Source organism: Ornithodoros turicata, chromosome 3 (assembly GCF_037126465.1).
Source record: "Ornithodoros turicata isolate Travis chromosome 3, ASM3712646v1, whole genome shotgun sequence".
In the NCBI taxonomy this organism is placed as follows: domain Eukaryota; kingdom Metazoa; phylum Arthropoda; class Arachnida; order Ixodida; family Argasidae; genus Ornithodoros; species Ornithodoros turicata.
In genome coordinates, this window is record NC_088203.1 from 25,534,819 (window position 1) to 25,553,646 (window position 18,828).

Genomic DNA, 18,828 nt, shown 5'->3' on the forward strand with positions numbered 1-18,828 from the left:
CACAATCCTCGATGATGTTGCAAGGGACACTACTTTCTGCAAAACTGTATCAAACAGAGTTCTCACCGAATCAACGTCCACACAAAGAGAATCCTGAAGTTTCCTTATTGTGCTGTTGACCAGGTTGGACAAGTAGAGGTTTAGGGACTTGGACTCTGTGTTCTCGAGACCGTAGTAACTGTTTGTGAAGACCAGAAAAAACAGCAGGTCAATGATACGACCTCCAGCAATCAGCTTCGGTGGGTGGGACGAAATCTCAGGCCTTTTCAAAGTTTTGTTGCAGCACTTCTGGGATGTATGAGGAAGGGTAGAGGAAGCTCATGGGTGATGAAGAAACGCCTGCTTATATAAGTAGAGCCTGAAGTTTTCGGGAAGTATTTTTTTCTAAATTCGGAGGGTAAAAATCAGGCAAATAAACACGTGCTCTAAATTCATGCAAATTCGGGTGAAAAAACTTCCAGTATGCTAAATTCAGGGAGAAATCGGGCTCAATTACTAAAAAAAAACTCTACTGGTTTGGTACAAACAGTGATATAACTGCCTTTGCTGCGAAATAATGCAGTTTGCATTCGTACAGATGTCTCAGTGAGGGCAATTTGGCGGGTAAAAATAGGATTTCACCCTAAAGAGGAAACCTTCAATTCGAGGTGCAAATTCGGGGAAGAATTGGGCCAAACCCTAAAACTTCAGGCTCTACTTATAAGTAGAGCCTGAAGTTTGAGGGAAATATTTTTTTTTTTTTAATTAATGGGGTAAAAATCAGATAACTAAAGATGTGCACTAAATTTGTGCAAATTCGGGTGAAAAAACTTCCAGTATGCTAAATTTGGAGAGAAATAGGGATCAGTTGCTCAAACTAACTGTAGCGGATAGGTACAAATGGTGATGTAGCTGCATTTGCTGCCAAACAAGTTAGTGTGCATCAGGTGTGTGCAAAAATCGGGTTTCAGCCTAATGAGGCAACTTTCAATTCAGGGTGCAAATTCGGGTAACAGTCAAGTTAAACCCTAAAACTTCAGTCAACCAGCATTCTTCTGTAGCAGAACACTTTCATATATATATACACACATGACTCCAGAAAATGAGGCTGAAAACAAGAAGCTGTGAAATGACTATTATTTAAAATTAATAAGATTTAAGATTTTAAATTTAAGGGCTTATTTAATCAAATTGTCAACCAGGAGTGCAGTCATGCAAAATATTTTTGCTGAATGCAGTCTCGTCACTGCACAACTCCGATTTACAAAAACGCCCTGGAAAATCAGCCTTGTGCGAGAGGGCGTGACCTTCCCCTGTCCCCCACCCCCCTCCACTACTACCTAACTGCAACCAGCATTGCATTACAGCGCCACTGAGCGGCCGCAGGCGACATGGAGTACCTCGGGTTCTGCAGGAGCCTCCTGAAGAAGTACGTCCACGTCATGTAATCCAAGCAGTCTTGCATCGAAGTTATGGTTCCGGCCACAATCTCCGCATTTATGTGGTCAGGAAGTACGTGCAGCAGGCTATAGACACAAACATGGTTGAAATGAGTCGCAAAAATAAGCCGTCGTGCTAGCGGAACCGCACCTCGACTCCACGGGGAACGGTTCGTAGAGGAACTTGTTGTAGAACTTCTTCTTGAGGTCGTGAACAAGGACGACGGCCACACCTTGGTCGTCGAACTGAGGTCGACCAGCACGTCCTATCATCTGGAGAACATCTAAGAAAAAAGAGTGGCAACTGTTTAGACAGAAAACACCTATGTGAAAGCAGATCAGGCAGCAGCAGAAGTGACTTCAGCAGCAAATGAGCACATGTCACAGTTATGATGCCTTGCCAATTATAAGCGTGAGCAAAACGTATACTTTAATGGCACCTTTTCAAACAAGCTTTTGCCTATACAGTTAAACTCCTTTACAACGAAACTCAGGGGACAGCAAAAAAAATTTGCAGTAAAGGTATTTTTGTTAAAAAGGATGTCCATTATTGGACCTATAGGGCTCCAGTGGGACCGCAAAAAAATTTGCTGTAGTGGTATTTTCGTTAAAAAGGTGTTCGCTATAAAGGAGTTTGACTGTAATGTAACAGAGTAGATGAGTAAACAACTGCTACAACAGTATCCAAAAGTATCCAATATTCAAAACGTTTGAATATAATTTTTTTTCTTAGTATGAATACGAATCAAATATCAGAAATGTTTAATTCATATTCAAGAGTTTGAACACTTGCACACCTCTAAAAAAAAAAAAAAAAATACAGTCACTGTTCAAAATATCGGCGGCTCTCGTCCTAAGGCACTTCGCTTCATACAGGTTTGAAATGTTAGTCATTCAGAAGTATTGCCATACTTATGCATATCAATACAAGGGATACAAAAATAGAGGGGATGAACATCAAGCAGATCAAATGACATAGTCCTTTCTTGGTAAGTGGATTAGGATAACGCTGGTTTGGGCAAATTGCTGCCTCCATTTAAAGCCTGAATAACCAATAGCAAAATTTGGATAATCAGGCAAGAGGAGAATGGTACCAGAGCAAATCAAGAGGGGCACGTGCAATTCCTGCGGCTTTTTAGATGACTGCCATATCTCAACATTTCAAACTGGGCACTTCCCAGTTATACGGAGGGGAAAATGGGTTTTCCAGTTGAACTATCTCTATCAGTGCATCTGCATACCTACCAGTGATTGGGAAGTCTACGTAACGCTGCACTTTTGCATCGTAGTACTCAGTGCCCTTCACAACAACTAAGTGGGCAGGGAAGTTGACGCCCCAGGCAAGAGTGGAAGTCGCAATGAGGACCTGTATCATAAAATTAGACAGAAGGACGAGACAATGTAGATATAATACTGGCCAATACTACAAAGCAAACACTGACCTGTATCTTCTGGTTCACAAACAGTTCCTCAACAATCCTGCGGTCCTTGTCTTGCAGACCAGCATGATGCAAACCAATTCCAAACGCCAGGGCGAGCCTCAGGTTTTGGTCATGTATCCTACTTATTACGGAGTCCATCTGGATGCATGAAAAATTTTATTTCGAACGCACGAAACATGAGAGACCGCCTCTACACACCATGAATTAGCAAAACAGCAGTTACAACGAAATTTGTTAACAACCGGCGAATAATTAGACCCTAGTGTTTTCCGGTTTTACATCTTTCCAAGCTCTGGGGGTAAAAATAGAGTCCTATTTCTTGAGCTGTAAAATAGGGTAAAATCGGTCTACGTGGGCATATATGGGGTGGAGAAGCAGATTTCCAGGTGGAAAATAATAAACTGCACGTCTCACACTTAAGATGAACGGCTGTCTTGAGAAAAAAAATTGAGAAAGAGGCACTCATCACGAGAGCCGGCTACTCCAGATCACTTAGAAAAAAAAAAAGGGTAAATACAATAAGCACAATGAGTGACAGAGACAGTCAATCAGTCACTCACACACAGTGTCCACAGACACTGTCACACCCCCTGTCAGTCACACTGACTCTCACCGGCATGACTTTGCACTTTGGCAGTTCATTTTTGGGAATTTTCAGGTTTTACGCCAAGTGATGATAAAGATGGTGCCAGTAGTTCATGACAGACAAACAAGATCGTGTGACATGACACACTAGCGTGTTGCAGGACCAAGTGCAATCACTTTTCCTGGTTTTCAGTGCACCTGAATGCATACCTCCTCGTGCTGCATGTGTAGCCACTGCCTTGGGTTGTTTTCGGCTGCCAGGAATGCGATGAGGTCCAAGGCCGTGAGCCGAGTTTGGCGTCGTGATGACACGAAGATCAGCACTGGCTTTTCCGGGGAGTACTGCAGAATAGCTACAACACAAAGCGTACACGCAAGCACCGCTTAGAAATACTCATCAACGTTCCAGATTTCAACGTTGACAAACGAGCAAACGTACCACGGTATGTTGGCTTGTTCATGAGCGCCATTCTTGGGCAGTAGTGCTTGCCGGGAAACCCTGACACGTGCACTTCCAGCGGGACCGGTCGCACTGCAGGTTTGAAGTTGTATAACCCTATCTGAACCACAGAAAAGTTTTTGTTGAACAAGTTCCCCTCATAAAGAGTAGCCAGTCAACTAACCTCCCCAATGCCGAGCCAGTCCGCAAGGTCTCGTGCATTAGCTAGTGCCGTTGACAAGCCGATTATCCTCACTTTGCGGTTGGTGTAGGAGCTGATGTAGTTGGCACGGGACACTATCACCTCCAGAACTGGCCCACGGCCCTCACCTGTTGAGATCATGAGATAGAGCGAAACACACTTGCACATGTTTCTAATAATAATAATAATTTGGGGTTCACGTCACGAGACAACTGCGATCATGAGCGGCGCCACAGTGGTCGGGTCTGTGGTTTAATTCTTGCTAAGGCCCCTGGTTTCCTGCTGCGGCAAATTCAAAATTCTGCGGCACCAACTTGTAAATTCCGTGATTTTCCACGGCAAGCAGTCAACGACTGATTGAAATGAGCAACACTTTATTTCCTTGGATAATGTGAGAACAAAAATATTTTGTAAAATTACAGATTCAAAGCACTGTTGTGGCTCAGCATTACGTACATGATATCTCATGTTCTCCTCTGACTGTTTCTGGGCTGTCAGCATTATTTAAGAGTCTTTAAAGGCAAACTCCCAAACATCAAATCAAAATCTCCCATTGCCACCGCTAAACTGCACACGGAAGGGACGCCACCCCTTCCTCATTCAGAGTTTGCGCAATAAACTTGGGCTAATGTTATCTTAAGCTGAACTACAATCTGTCTGTGTTCTACTGCAGCTTGGGCTTCGTAAAGCCGGCTTCACCTTATGCAGGGAAGCGTCAGGTGTCACCACTTTCGGGAGGTGTCTGCGGATATTCTGGTGTATATATTCTGGTGTATATCTGCGGATATATAGGTGTCTGTGGATATTCTGCAAACAGTCAGATATTCGGAAATCTGAATATTGGCATTCGTTTCGTGAATAAAATACTTCCGAGTGATTGATATTTGATTTGAATTCGAGAACTAGAATATCCGCACACCCCTAAAAATAAGGGATTCCATGAAACTCCGTGCCAAACGAAAGATTCCGCGATGAATTCCGGATTCCGCCAAATCGCAGAAAACCCAGGGCCTTAATTTTTGCCCACCTGAGGGTTCTTTAACGTGTGCCGAAATCTCGCCACACCACATTTAATGTCCTTGCGGAAGACAGTGTGTCGAAGCAACTTGCACCCATCCACCAAGTTGCCACCGTCCTCAGCTGGGTTTGAACCCGCGATCTTGGGATCAGCAGGCGGACACGCTACCGACTGAGCCACCAAGGGCGGCCACAAGGTTCTGAATTGTAGCATTTCGACACCGTAACACAGTGCAATCCTGTTAATTCGAAATCTCAATTCAAACTTCTGGATAAGTCGAACTTCCGCTCAGGTCCCATCAAAGGCACGCATATTTCAATGAGGGAACACGCCCATTAATTCGAACATATGAACGTGCCCAGTGGTTTACTCAAACGAGATTTCCGACGCAGCCAACTCCCGAAAGTGCGACCACGTGCAGCCCCGCGCGCTACAGGCATGCCAGGGACACATTTGCTTATTAAGTGTTCAGTTTACTTACTATAATTATATGATAATTCGTATGGTGTACAACAAAGGAGGTCAGTTCTAGTGTTCTACCACGGTCGGATTGTGCCCTTGTTGCGTGTTCTTCATGGATCGACGGGTCAGTGGCGTTCCAGAAGACATGAATCACTGCCACCTCTTTCGTTAAAGCTGCTTGGGGGAAGGCACCAGGAAGGTCAGTCTACTCGAAGCTGGACGCGCCCCTGTTACGCATTGTTCGTGCATTGGCAGGGAGGTGCTGTCGGCCCTTTCGTTAAAACTAGAGTCACTAAATAGGTGACTGCAGTTAAAACCTGGCTATGGGGAAAATACCAGGGCAAAATAGTCATCAGATAAGTCGCAGAGCGCCCGTGAGAAAAAAAAAAATTGCGCATAAGCTGTGGCTAATACGTGTGAAATTACGGTAATATGAGTGAGCAACTAATGATATCGAGGAAGAGTTGAAAACCCAGTAGTCCATGTGGTGCGAAAGTTACGCGAGTGGAAAAGTGTTGAAGACTTCCATCTTTCAAAAGTGTTGAACATCGTTATACGGCTCAAAACTGCTATCTCCATTGCTCTATGGAGGCCGTCTCTCTGTAGAAACAATGCAATGCATACATGTATTTTGAATGTGAAAGCATAAATCATTGTTCTGGAAGAGCTATCGTTATACCAGGTATCATCATTAGAGCCTGAAGTTTTAGGGTTTTACCCGATTCTTCCCCGAATTTACACCCCGAATTGAAGGTTGCCTCTTTAGGGTGAAACCCGATTTTTACCAGGCAAATTGCCCTCTCTGGGATGTCTGTAGTAATGCACCAACTTACTTGTTAGGCAGAAAAATGCAGTTACATCACCATTTGTACCAAACCAGTACAGTTAGTTTGAATAACTGAGCCCGATTTCTCCCCGATTTTAGAGTAATGGAAGTTTTTTCACCCGATTTTGCATGAATTTAGTGCACATGTTTATTTACCCAATTTTTACCCCCCCCCCCCCCCATTTAGAAAAAAATATTTCCCGAAAACTTCAGCCTCTAATCATCATGAATCTCCACGCATCCTGTACGGTGCTGGACCTTTGCACAGTGCTCAACAAAAGTTTGCAGAACGCGCGAGCACTGTATTTTCCCCCACGGCGCAACACCCTAGTGGGCGGGCCAAAGTGATTTCGTGCCTCAGAATGAGAACCCCCAATATTTCTATGAGAGACTGGTCTTCTATGTCTGCGTTCAAAATATCGGAGGCTCTCATCCTGATGTTCTTCCCTCGACAACACAGTCAAGGTTTTCTTCAACCTTTTTGATGACAGCTAAAGGCTCCAATTTTCTGTGGTGGAAAATTAATTTTTCCACGGGGCTCCAAAGTCAAATCCGCGGGCGTCCGCGAGTAAAAATCGCAAATTCCGCGCCATTCTGCAAGTGTGGCACAAATGCATGTCTGGAAGCAGATGCACTCAGATCAAGCCAGTCAGTACCTCAAAGAGATGAACACACTTTTATTTTCTGTTAACCACGTTCTTTTCGTCGACCTCCACCGACACTGTCGACCCACGCAGCACGCCAATCTTCGTGTTTCTCAAACAGTTCTGGAATTCGACGGCGAAGTGCGCTGGGCCCGGTATCAACCCGCCGTTGGTAACTCGCGTCTCCAAGAAATTCCTTATTTTGCGGCGTCCAACGTTTTTCAGCGGAATATTAACGCCAATGAGTGCTTCCAGAAATTCCGTAACAACGTCCATTCTTGCTTCCCGGGCTGTGACCACAGAGTCCAGCGTCTGCAATCTTACATCACGCTGCTACAGTCCAGAACAACCAGCAGCAACGTTATTGCCTCGCTGCGTTTCCTCCTGCCTTCGCTTCAACTTGTCGGCGTTCATGCGGTGCCTGTTTCTCATTACGCTGTCGTTGATCGTAGATTTACGTCGATGGTCGACAGACTTAGCACACACCTTGCAAAAAAGGATGCCTCCGTCCTCATAGAATACGGCGTTTCTGTATTCCCGAGCGCGATCCCGCGCAGTTTTCTTCCTAAGGTGCGACGTGACACCAGGAAGGCGTTCGTTCTCCACCGTTCCCCGAATGCACGTGCGCGCTGACCCTTTCTCATTTCTTTACAACACGCGGGGAGAGGAGAACCGTGCCATGTGACTCGCGCTGGTCGCGCGTCTGCTGTCGGCGCCGTTTGCACGCATCGCTCGAAGCAAGCTTTTTTTTCTCACGAGGCTTTTTTAGCGAAGGGCTTTTTTAGATCTAATAAGCATTATTGACTAAGGGAGCATAAATTATTAGTTACACAGCGAATTACAGCATTCCGCGGAGTTTCCGCGGAAAAAGGGCGATTCTGCGGAAGATCGTCATTTCCACGAAATTTCGCGGATTCACGGAATCGCGTAAAGTTGGAGGCTTTAATGACAGCAAGGGGAATATCCCAAACACTTTGTCATATTTCACTCACACATACAACTCACGTTTTTTATAGGGGTGTGCGAGTACTCGAATTTTCGAATACGAATCGAGTAATACGCTATATTCGGTTGATATTCGCAAAGGATATTCGCTATTCGCAATTTTCGAATATTTTTCGAGTATCTGCCCACCGGCAGAGATGCACGCAAAGACACCCGTGCGTGCTGCTAGACTGGTAGCGCTGCGTGGTGACGTCACCGCGCGTGAGCTTCCTCCTCGCGCTCCTCGCCACTCCTCTCCCAAAGCGAAGCGAAGCGAAACTGGCGAAACCACGTGCAACTGATGAAACCGTTGAGACGCAGTCACGAGTCGCGCAGGGCATGGCAAGTTCGGCTGTGTGTACAACTGAAAAACTGCAGGATGATGGACACGATTGTGAAGTTGTGCAGGATAACGCGGCAGCGAAGCGAACAAACAGAAGCGCCGTGTGGGACTACTTCCAAAAAGAATTGGCAGTTTCTGCTAGTTGCAACCGGTGCTCTGCGCGCATCCAGACACCATCGGGGTCCACAACCAGCATCGTGAATCATCTGAAGCGACATCACCTACTTTATGCTGAGTTTAAGAAGAAACATGAGGCTAAGAAGGCGGAACAGCAAAGTCGACAAGTTCGCCACAAAGAGACAGCTGCCACGTGCTCGTAAAGAAGCATTGGATGTCAAAGTGGCACGCATGATAGCCCTAGACTACCAACCGTACCGTGTGGTCGAGGACCGCGGGTTTCGAGAACTTCTGGCCGAAGCGGTACCAGACTACTGCCCTCCTTCAAGAACGACGCTATCCCGGACGCTAGTACCGAAACTCTTTCACGACACAAGGTGAGAAGTTCAAGCAGAACTCGAAACCGCCTTACAAAATGGTGTTGAGTCCATGTCATTTACGTCCGACATGTGGACGTCACGCTCGAACGCCAGCTTCATAAGCCTAACGTGCCACTTCGTCGATCACAGCTTTCAAGTGAAGAGGTACAACTTGGACACGCGTAGTTTTTCGGGAAGGCATACTGCGACGCAAATATCATCGGTTCTCCGCGACATGGTGAAAGACTGGAACGTACCACTGGATAAATTTCCAATCTACATCCAGGCTAGCACGCAAGTACCTCGCCATTCCAGCAACGTCAGCTTCCAGTGAACGGGCATTCTCAGCAGCAGGAAATGTTGCTACACCATGCAGAGCTGCCTTACTCCCTGAGCATGTCAGGCAGCTGACATTTCTGCACGACAACCTGTGAACTGTTGAACAACAACTGAACAGAGTATTCCAGTGTGCTTAGACTGGACTAAGAAGTGTTGTGTTAAGTGTACCTCAGTGCGCCAAGACTGCCTGAATTTAAAACCAAGTGAAGGTTCAACTATTTCAGTGTGTTTGAGAGTCTCCAAAATGTACATTTGTGGGAAGAAAATAAATAAGAAATGTGTGACATGTTAGTTCTTATTACTCGAAAGTATTCGAAATCCTGATTCCAACTATTCGTACTCGATTCGCAGTGAATTTTAAATATTCGAAAACTATTCGCAGTCTAGAATTTGGTACTCGCACACCCCTAGTTTTTTACTATTGAGCACCGCGACATATTCTTTTCCTGTGGTACCTACCCAGCAAGTGGATCTCGTCTATGATGATCAGTGAGACCTGTTTGACGTAGCCCCGAGTGTGCCAGCTCCGACTGATGCCGTCCCACTTCTCTGGCGTGGTCACAATAACATCGGCTGTCGTGATCACCCTGAAGTCTGGAGTGACGTCTCCCGTCAGTTCTGTCACTTTTTTGCCGAGTCTGTCACGCAGGCGAACTTTCCAGTCCTCTATCCTTTCACGTACGAGTGCCTTCAGAGGGGCTATGTAGACGATCTGCAAGGAGTTGAACTACGTCAATGACAACGCCTAGAAGTAGAACAATTGTCGCAGTTGCCCACTAATTCTTCCGGCTTCGAAGAGCTAGAGAATTGGTCCACATTACCAAGCAGTCAGAACCTGTTACTCAATGGCAAAAATCCACCTTCTTCTCAAAGTCTTTTTCGAAACGCTAATACAGTCAACCCTCGACTCATGAACGGCATGCATTCCTCGGAAAATCGTTCATAACACGAGGGATTCATGAGAATTGAACGTCCCCGCACACTAAATGGGAAATCTTTAAAACAATCCCATATCTTTCTCAAGACTCATTTTCTGGAAAGTGTGTTACACTTTTTGTCTACAGATCCAAGTCTACAGGTTCCAAGTTAGCTGCAATCATTTGCGAGTTCTTGAATTTGCAGAACGGCGAATTCTGACTTTATATCTCCGCGTAGCGAAGGAGGGAGAGGAGGCAACAAGCAGGCCCTCTGTATCTAGGTGGCGTTGCCTCAGCTTTGGCAGCAATGGAGGAAAAAGCGTAAAGCAACACAGTGAACCTAAACAATGGTTTGACAGGTTGGCCGCTCTGTCCTTGTTTGTGGCGAAGGTCATAGAGTGTTATCTCAGGGAGCGGAGCAATGATTAGCGGACATGAGGTGCATTCAGTTCAATGGAAATCTGGTCGGAGACTCAACTCAACTACATTTCAAACAACAGACAAACACACAACTACACAACTACAACTACAAACAGAACAAAAACGGGAAACGTTTTAGAGGGTCGTTAAAACGTTACAACGTTAGGTTAAAACGGCGTTACATCGCTGGGAATCGTCAGCAAGTTGTCAGCGCTATTCGTGTTGGAGGCTACCCTGTTTCAAAGAGCCTACGTGCACAGCAACTGACACTCCCTTGCTCAAAAGCCCATGCTCCGATTCAAAGACTCCACCCTCTTCTTCCGTTAGTAACGAATGTGAGCGAGAATGTGAAAACCTCACATACCTTAGCACCAGGGTAGACATTGAAGACCCGAAACATAGCAATCTCTGCAGCGATGGTCTTCCCAGAGCCCGTAGGAGCTCCAAGCAACAGGTTGCTGTCCGTATGATACAGTGTGTGAAATATTTGCGTCTGGATCGGGTTGAAGTGACTGAAGTTGTACAGCACCTCGTAGGTCATGTCCGAGAGAGCGCTCACAGGCAGGGGCAGCAAGTCCAGCAGTTCTGCAGAAGGCATGCATGTTTATTACCTATACCTATGGGCCTGACTTTTTCGGGTTAAACCCGTATCCGCCCAATATTTACCCCCCGAACGAAATCTGTAAAATTCGGGTTTCACCCAAATCTACCCGAAAACATCCGGGTCGCGTGGCACGCTCATAAGCGTGCATTAAAATAAAGTTTGATAACATTGCTAAACATTAGTTCCATGTTAAGACAAATTTTTATTAAACAAAAAAAAAATCACCCGAATACACCCGAATTCCTGACGACAGAATATACCGTAACGGGATTTAACCCGAATACACCCGAATTTTCAAATGAAAAATATCACCCGATATTTACCCCCCGAATTTGGCCAAAAATAAAACCCGAAAAAGTCAGGCCCTACCTATACCTATCATTTTCAACAATGTGATCATGTTTTATAATGCGGTCGCCGACAGATTTTGAGGATTTCCCGGAGCAACGAAATTGGTCCTGAATTATCCGGCAGTTCAAATTTTTAGTGAATTGCATAAATCCACTTTATTTAAAAAATCTTCGCTATGAATATTCAAACTGACTTTTAAAAAAAATAATGTGCATGTATCTGCTTTGGTTGCCCAAAAGCACAACAATGTACAGCAGAGTCTCGATTATACAAATCTCTCGGGGTGAGGAAAAATAATTCATATAATCCGAAATGAACCAAACGTAACAGGTAAGATAAGAAAATAGACAGTGACTGTTCACTTTCCATTACTCTCCGTGAAAGAAGTCGATCGTAACGTTTTGGAGTCTTCGTTTTTGGCCAACATTGCCGAAATCAATTGCCGCAGAGATTCAGCTTTGCAATTTCAGCAATTCGATTCAGCTCCACCGCAACATAGCAAGTCTCTCTTTTGTGTCGCAAGAAGTTGCCCCGATATGTTCCCTCTACGTGTTCTGGTCGCTCTTTTTTTGCTAAACCAGTGCACCACCACCCAGCTCTGTGGCTTATTGTTAAAGCCTGAGGTTTTAGGGTTTTACCCGATTCTTCCCCGAATTTGCACCCCCAGTTGAAGGTTGCCTCTTTATGGTGAAACCCGATTTTTACCTGGCAAATTGCCCTCACTGGGATGTCTGTAGGAATGCACTAATTTACTTGTCTGGCAGAAAAATTCAGTTACATCACCGTTCGTACCAAACCACAACAGTTAGTTTGAGTAACTGAGCCCGATTTCTCCCCGAATTTAGCATACTGGAAGCTTTTTCACCCGGATTCGCATGAATTTAGTGCACATGTTTATTTACCCGATTTTTACCCCCCAAATTTGGAAAAAAATATTTCCCGAAAACTTCAGGCTCTATTTATTGTGGCGCAGGACAAGGAGGTAAAAAGATCGAAACAGTGATAATATGACCAGGATCAGGGCTGTCTAACCCCTTTGATCCTATCTCTCCAACACGAGCGGGAAAGTCATTGCTTGCATCGAGTAACATGATGTAATGGAACCAGAAGATCGGCGCACGTGTGTAACGGGTCAACGACCTCTGTAGCTTCCTCGGCTCATTCGTATCATCCGCGAGTTTGCATCATCAAAACTACGAACTACAATACATGGGAAGAATATTCGTTCCGTCCGGGACCAGAAAAGAATTTGTGTCATCCGTGATCGAATCATCGAGATTCTGCTGTATCGAGGTGAATTTCGGCGAGTGCATCATCAGTGTGGTCACCACCGCAAGGGTCCTCAACATCCTCGTCGCTGCCCTCGTTTTTACTTTTTTAAATGTTGTTGATGCCGAAGAGAATGTCGCTGCTAAGGCCGCTGAACTGTCAAACGGCGATGACACATTAGCCTCGATCGTTGATAAATTTATGTTTTCACCTCTACCAGACACGTCTATCGTAGTTACATCATCGACATCCTCCCGTGAAGCTGAGGTCAGCCATTTCAGTATTTCTGATACTCAAAGGTACCCATACTGAAAGATAAGTAGAGCCTGAAGTTTTAGGGTTTTACCCGATTCTTCCCCGAATTTGCACCCCAAATTGAAGGTTTCCTATTTAGGGTGAACCCAGATTTTTACCCGGCAAACTGCCCTCACTGGGACATCTGTAGGAAGGCACTAACTTAATTGTTTAGCAGCAAATGCAGTTACATCACCGTTTGTACCAAACGAGTACAGTTAGTTCGAGTAGCTGAGCCCGATTTCTCCCCGAATTTAGCATACTGGAAGTTTTTCCAACCGAATTCGCATGAATTTAGTGCACACGTTTATTTACCCGATTTTTACCCCCCGAATTTCGAAAAAAATATTTCCTGAAAACTTCAGGCTCTAAAGGTAAGCAGTATATGTTGTTGGGCTAGTTGGTGCATTGCAGTACAGAAGATAGCACTAAGAGAAGATGTAGACGGCACGTCTACATCTTCTTAGTGGTCATCTGTTCTTAGCGCTACCTTCTGTACTGAAAGATAAGAAAGATAAGATGCAAATACCCTTTGCGCCGTAAAAGCAGTACGAAATGTTGAGCACGAGAGCGGATTGTTTCGCTGCATTTCTGGCGCTCTCGAGACTGTAAATCCTCAAAACCATGCAGGTGTGAAGTAAGACAACTATAAATAAATTAGAGCCTGAAGTTTTCGAGAAATATTTTTTCTAAATTCAGGGGGTAAAAATCGGGTAAATAAACATGTGATCTAAATTCATGCGAATTCAGGTGGAAAAACTTCCAGTGTGCTAAATTCAGGGAGAAATCTGGCTCAGTTACTCAAACTAACTGTACTGGTTTGGTACAAAGGCGATGTAACTGCATTTGCTGCCGAACAAGTTAGTGCGCATTCCTGCAGACGTCTCAGTCAGGGCAATTTGCGGGGTAAAAATCGGGTTTCACCCTAAAGAGGCAACCTTCAATTCGGGGTGCAAATTTGGGGAAGAATCTGGTTAAACCCTAAACATTCAGCCTCTATGAATAATCAAGATCAAGCCCGCCTTCCGAGGAATGGTCCAAATTATTGGACGTGGAAATAGATTCGTACTATGGGGCGTTTGACAGTGCCAATAGGCAACAGTATAGTCCCCCAAAATTGGAAAGTCCGAATTTTTGGAGTCCAAATTATCAGCGACTGTAAGTGATTTTCGAGTGATTATCTCAAGATTGTGTTGCAAATTTCAAGCATGGTCGTCACAGCAAAAACAGAATAAAACAATTTTTGTGCACCTGTGTGTGGAGGATGTCTCTGGGGTAATATCAGGTGATGAAACATGAGAGGAATCGTCTGCTCCGCGCCCAGCCAGTAGTCTGAGTCCACCCGCACAAGGTACTGTGGTGGGAGCGGTTCAGAGATGGGGATCGTGAAGACCAGGTTCTGCGTCTCCTTCTTCACCACCTAAGAATCGTTATCAAGCTGGTAATAACCACAATTTTTCTCTCTCATATACCCAATACTGTACAATCCAGGTGGAGTGGGGTGAGGTGGGGTGGGGTGAGCTAGCAAAGTTGTGCAGCCACAGCCAGGCTTAACTGTAACGCACCAGCACCACGGAGCGTTAGATGCTGGGTTTGAGATGAGGTCACAGTGACCAGGTCCACTATGTCTTGGGCGCAGTCACAAACCTGGGTACTAAAGCTTTGCAGCTGGTGTCTTCGCAGTCTACGCATTAGCTCTTTCATTACCGCACGCATACAGCGTCGATCACCGGATGATCGACGGTTTTCGAGCAGCGCTACTCGGCCTCCAAAGCAGATATGAACAAGTGGTGACATTTGGTGGGTACTATAAACACTTCAGAATGAGCTTCGTCATGAAGCTGGCTCTGTGCCAAGGAGGCAGTGTGGAGGTTTTATCCTGGTCGCCTCTTCGCGTTCCCGTGCCGTATCTCTTTCGCAAATGCGCAATACAGTCAAACTCCTTTACAGCGAACACCTTTTCAACGAAAACACCACTACAGCAAATTTTTTTGCAGTCCCGATGGAGCCCTATAGGTCCAATAATGGCCATCTTTTTGAACGAAAATACCTTTACTGCAATGTTTTTTTTTGCTGTCCCCTGAGTTTCGTTGTAAAGGAGTTTGACTGTACTCGCATTTGAAGCATACAGTTGAGCCCGTTTATAACAATATTGACGGGAACACGAATTTCAATTGTTATAACAGAGTATTGTCATATGCGAGTTTTCGCGAAATAGTCGCGCAGTATGTGGTACAATCGGGAAACATGCGAGAACAACAGTAATGCAGATTGGCCATACCTGATTTATTGCAAAAATGAAAACAACGTCGTTTGCTTCAGCCTTGGACCGCTGTTGCAAACACTCTTTTCTAGTTTATCCAAGCACAAAAAAAAGTTTTGGTCGAGGCCGCGTGCAGCCACGAACTTGCTGAGGTCCGTGATAGCCTCCACAGCGCGCTGCACCGTGACTGGGCGGTCGTCTTCATCATCGTTTTCACTTTCACTGTGTTCATCGTTTTGGGTTGGGCACACCTCCTGGATGATGGACGCATCTGTCGCTTCCTCACGCGTTGATGCGCAGCTGTCTGCGTTCAGGAAGTCCTCGAGGGTCACGTCGTCTAAGGGCGCAAGCCGCTCCCACGCTGCCTCCACTTCTCCCTGGATTGAGGCTGCCTCCACTTCCTCATCTACCAGGCCTGTGTTTTCGTCAGGAACGCGTATTCCAGCTTTAACAAAACAGTTCCGCACTGTCTGGCGCTTCACTTCATGCCAGGCAGCGTACATCATTTGTACGGCCATGCTTAGGGTAATCTTCGTCACGGGAGTGGTACGGGCCGCCGGGTTGGGTCCGAGGTCGCGAAGGATCCGTTCGATAACTCTCCGCTTGTAGCAAACCTTGAAGTTTGCAATGATTCCCATGTCAAGCGGCTGAGTTTTGCAGGTGCTGTTTGGAGGTAGAAACAGTAGCTCCACGTTAGACAGCCGGGGATTGACGCGATGTGCGCTGCAGTTGTCCAGCAGGAGGAGGATCTTCCTGCCTTTCCTTGCCATTTCTTGATCGAGCTCGACAAGCCACTCGGCGAACAGCACCTTCGTCATCCATGCTTTTGTGTTGCTCCTGTAACGCACGGGCAGGCTGTACAGACTTCGGAAGTCTCGTGGTTTCGCTGACTTGCCGATCACAAACAGCTTTTGCCGATCGCTGCCGTCCATATTGCAGCACAGTAGGACCGTCACTCGAACTTTGCTGTGCTTGCCACCAGCACACGTCTCGTTCCTCAATGCATGTGTGTGTGACGGCAGGAGCTGAAAAAACAAGGCAGTTTCATCTGCGTTGAAAACATCCCGTTCGTCGTACGAGGCGATTTTCGCGGCGTGCATATCTATCCACTCGTCGATATTCGAGATGTCTGCGGAGGCTGCTTCGCCGACGATTTTCTTAAATCGGATGCCGTGTCTCTCTTTAAAGCGGTGCAGCCAACCGTTTCCAGGACTGAACCCCTCGTGCTCCATCAGAAAGGCCAGTTGCTTCGCTTTCGCTGTGAGAACGGCACCACTTACGGGGATATTCCGGCCACGGACTTCCAGAAACCACTTGTAGAGAGCGGCCTCGACGTCCGGGAGTGCTGCTCCCCGCATTCTCTTTCGTTTCCCGGACGTACCGTCCAGTGTCGCGGACGCAAGGATCTTGTCCCGGTTCCTGATGATTGTAGAAACAGTCGGCTGCGAAAGACCATACTTTGTAACCAAGGTCTTCACTGGAATCCCGGAACGATGGTCGTCGAGGATGCTGTGCTTCGTCTCGAGGCTGATAGCTTTTCTCTTCAGCTGACTTCCCGACGACGCGGACGCCATGGTTGCGAGTGCAGTCGAATATTCACGTGCCTACAATCTGCAATGTGTGCTGTCGGCTCTGCAGGCACTCCCGGTGTCGAAGTGGAGGAGAAAAGGAGAAAGAGGAAAGGAGAAGGAGGAAAACGTCTCTCCGCCACCCTCTCCGAGGTCGCGTGCGTTAGCTGCGGTTACGCAGTTTTGTCCCGTGACTCACTAATCCCTCTGCTCGGGCGTCTAATCCCCAAGGACGCAAAGTGGCCTCAAAAGTGTTCCAAGAAACCTAGCTTGCATTGCTGAACGAATGGAACCCTATTCTTTGAGTTCTGTTCTCATTTTTTCCCCCGCAGAGCAAAATCCCATTGTTATACACGAGCAAGGCATTCCTATGACCATTGTACAAACGAAGTTTTGTTTGCACGTGTTTCAATGGGCTTGCTGACGGGATCCTACAATTTCATTGTAGTATCAGAGTTATTGTTATATTGAAGATTGTAATAAACGGGCTCGACTGTATTTGGGTTCGACTTCGTCGATTAGTATGCGAATAACGACGCTGAATGTGTTAGGTAATCATGTTTTTGTCCTGAATGTGTGGATATGTATAACTTGCACTTTTGCTATTCTTCCTGTGTCAAAGCTACCCGGGAGGAGTTGAAAAGCAGCGAAATAGCAAAATGTAGCACAAGAACGAGGAAGTTGAGCAAGAAACGAATGTTTTCTTCAGAAATTATAATGTTCATTTCTGTTTTACTCCTTCAATGAGCTCTATCACTCAGTTACATAAACATCGTGAGTGTTGACGCGATTTACCACAACTGATGAACTTCTTAGTCCAGGGTGTTGATATTTGCAGATATTGTTTCTGACAAAATTTGCCACATTTTGTATATTCTGGAACTTGTAGATTGATATTTTTGTTCAAGATACAGGCGCATCTTCGCAAGATTTTTCTGCTGTTCGCACCAATTTTTCTTGTGTTCTAAAATCAATTTTGGACATACATGGAGAGCTTTGTTTCTGAAACATACATCATTTGAGAGAACTGATGTTCTGAGGCTGGAACAACATAGAAAGGACAAATACATCCAAAGCCTCAATTTGCGCATTTGTGCATGAGTGAGAAAAATGTAAGAGTGAAAGGGGGATGAGTGAGAGAGAGTGGTTGATTTGTCCCTTCAGACGACGCGCCCTTGGAAGTCGCTGGGGAGGTGTGTTAGCTTGGCTCAATTGGTAAAGCCCTGGACCGGTAATCCAGAAGATGTGGGTTCGAGCCCTACAGCTGGCTAACCTTTTCAGTGACTTCCACCTTTCATCGATACATCATTTGATAGGGCCTTAATTTGGCTACAGTTTCCTATATATGGAAACATATTTTGAAGTGGTACTGTCAGGTCACAAAAAAAATATATTTGTCAAACCACCCAAAAATGGCTATTTTTGCGGTGGTAAGGAAAGAGTTAAAACGTTACAGTGAAGTCAAATGGTGACTGTACATGGCAGCTTTCGCAGCAATGAGTGTAGCTAAGGGACGGAGGACGTGCGATCACTTGCATTTTCTGGTGGAAATATCGCGTGCCTCTGGAGAGCTTAAGAAGGTTCACCTGCTTTCTGTTCAGAATGAAGTACTCGTAGTGGTAGATCTCGTCAGAGTTGGGATCTTCCACCCAGATCCAGAAAGCTTCCGAGCCCTTGTGCACACTAGCATTCCAAATGAAGTCGGCTGTGATGTCCAGTTGCACTTTGAGAACTGTCCTCGTGATCGGCTGAATGCTTGGTACCACCACAACTGAAGGTATCTGACGTGCATACTGGTGAACTTGCGTGCCAACCTTGGGATTATGCACCATCAACCCTGCGGTAAGGAAGTATCATTAGTATCAGATATCGTCAGCCAACAACAAGCATCATGAAGAGACAATGAAAAAATGGCTAGGAAGATGATGCATAATGTAAAAAACCCCGAGACTAGGGAACACGAA

At 45.7% G+C, this 18,828-nt stretch overlaps 1 protein-coding gene across 1 annotated transcript in view; it reads right to left on the bottom strand.

Annotated features, from left to right (window-relative positions):
• Nucleotides 1-18,828, bottom strand: part of LOC135388313 (activating signal cointegrator 1 complex subunit 3-like) — a 79,908-nt gene that overhangs the window by 12,729 nt on the left and 48,351 nt on the right. The window contains exons 20-31 of the mRNA XM_064617781.1: nt 18,451-18,701; nt 14,285-14,453; nt 10,880-11,100; nt 9,638-9,890; nt 4,069-4,214; nt 3,885-4,005; nt 3,656-3,798; nt 2,861-2,998; nt 2,664-2,784; nt 1,570-1,702; nt 1,380-1,505; nt 67-178 (exon numbers count right to left, since the gene is read on the bottom strand). Of these exons, the coding sequence (XP_064473851.1) occupies nt 67-178; nt 1,380-1,505; nt 1,570-1,702; nt 2,664-2,784; nt 2,861-2,998; nt 3,656-3,798; nt 3,885-4,005; nt 4,069-4,214; nt 9,638-9,890; nt 10,880-11,100; nt 14,285-14,453; nt 18,451-18,701 (1,934 nt within the window). The remainder of the gene's footprint in view (nt 1-66; nt 179-1,379; nt 1,506-1,569; nt 1,703-2,663; nt 2,785-2,860; nt 2,999-3,655; nt 3,799-3,884; nt 4,006-4,068; nt 4,215-9,637; nt 9,891-10,879; nt 11,101-14,284; nt 14,454-18,450; nt 18,702-18,828) is intronic.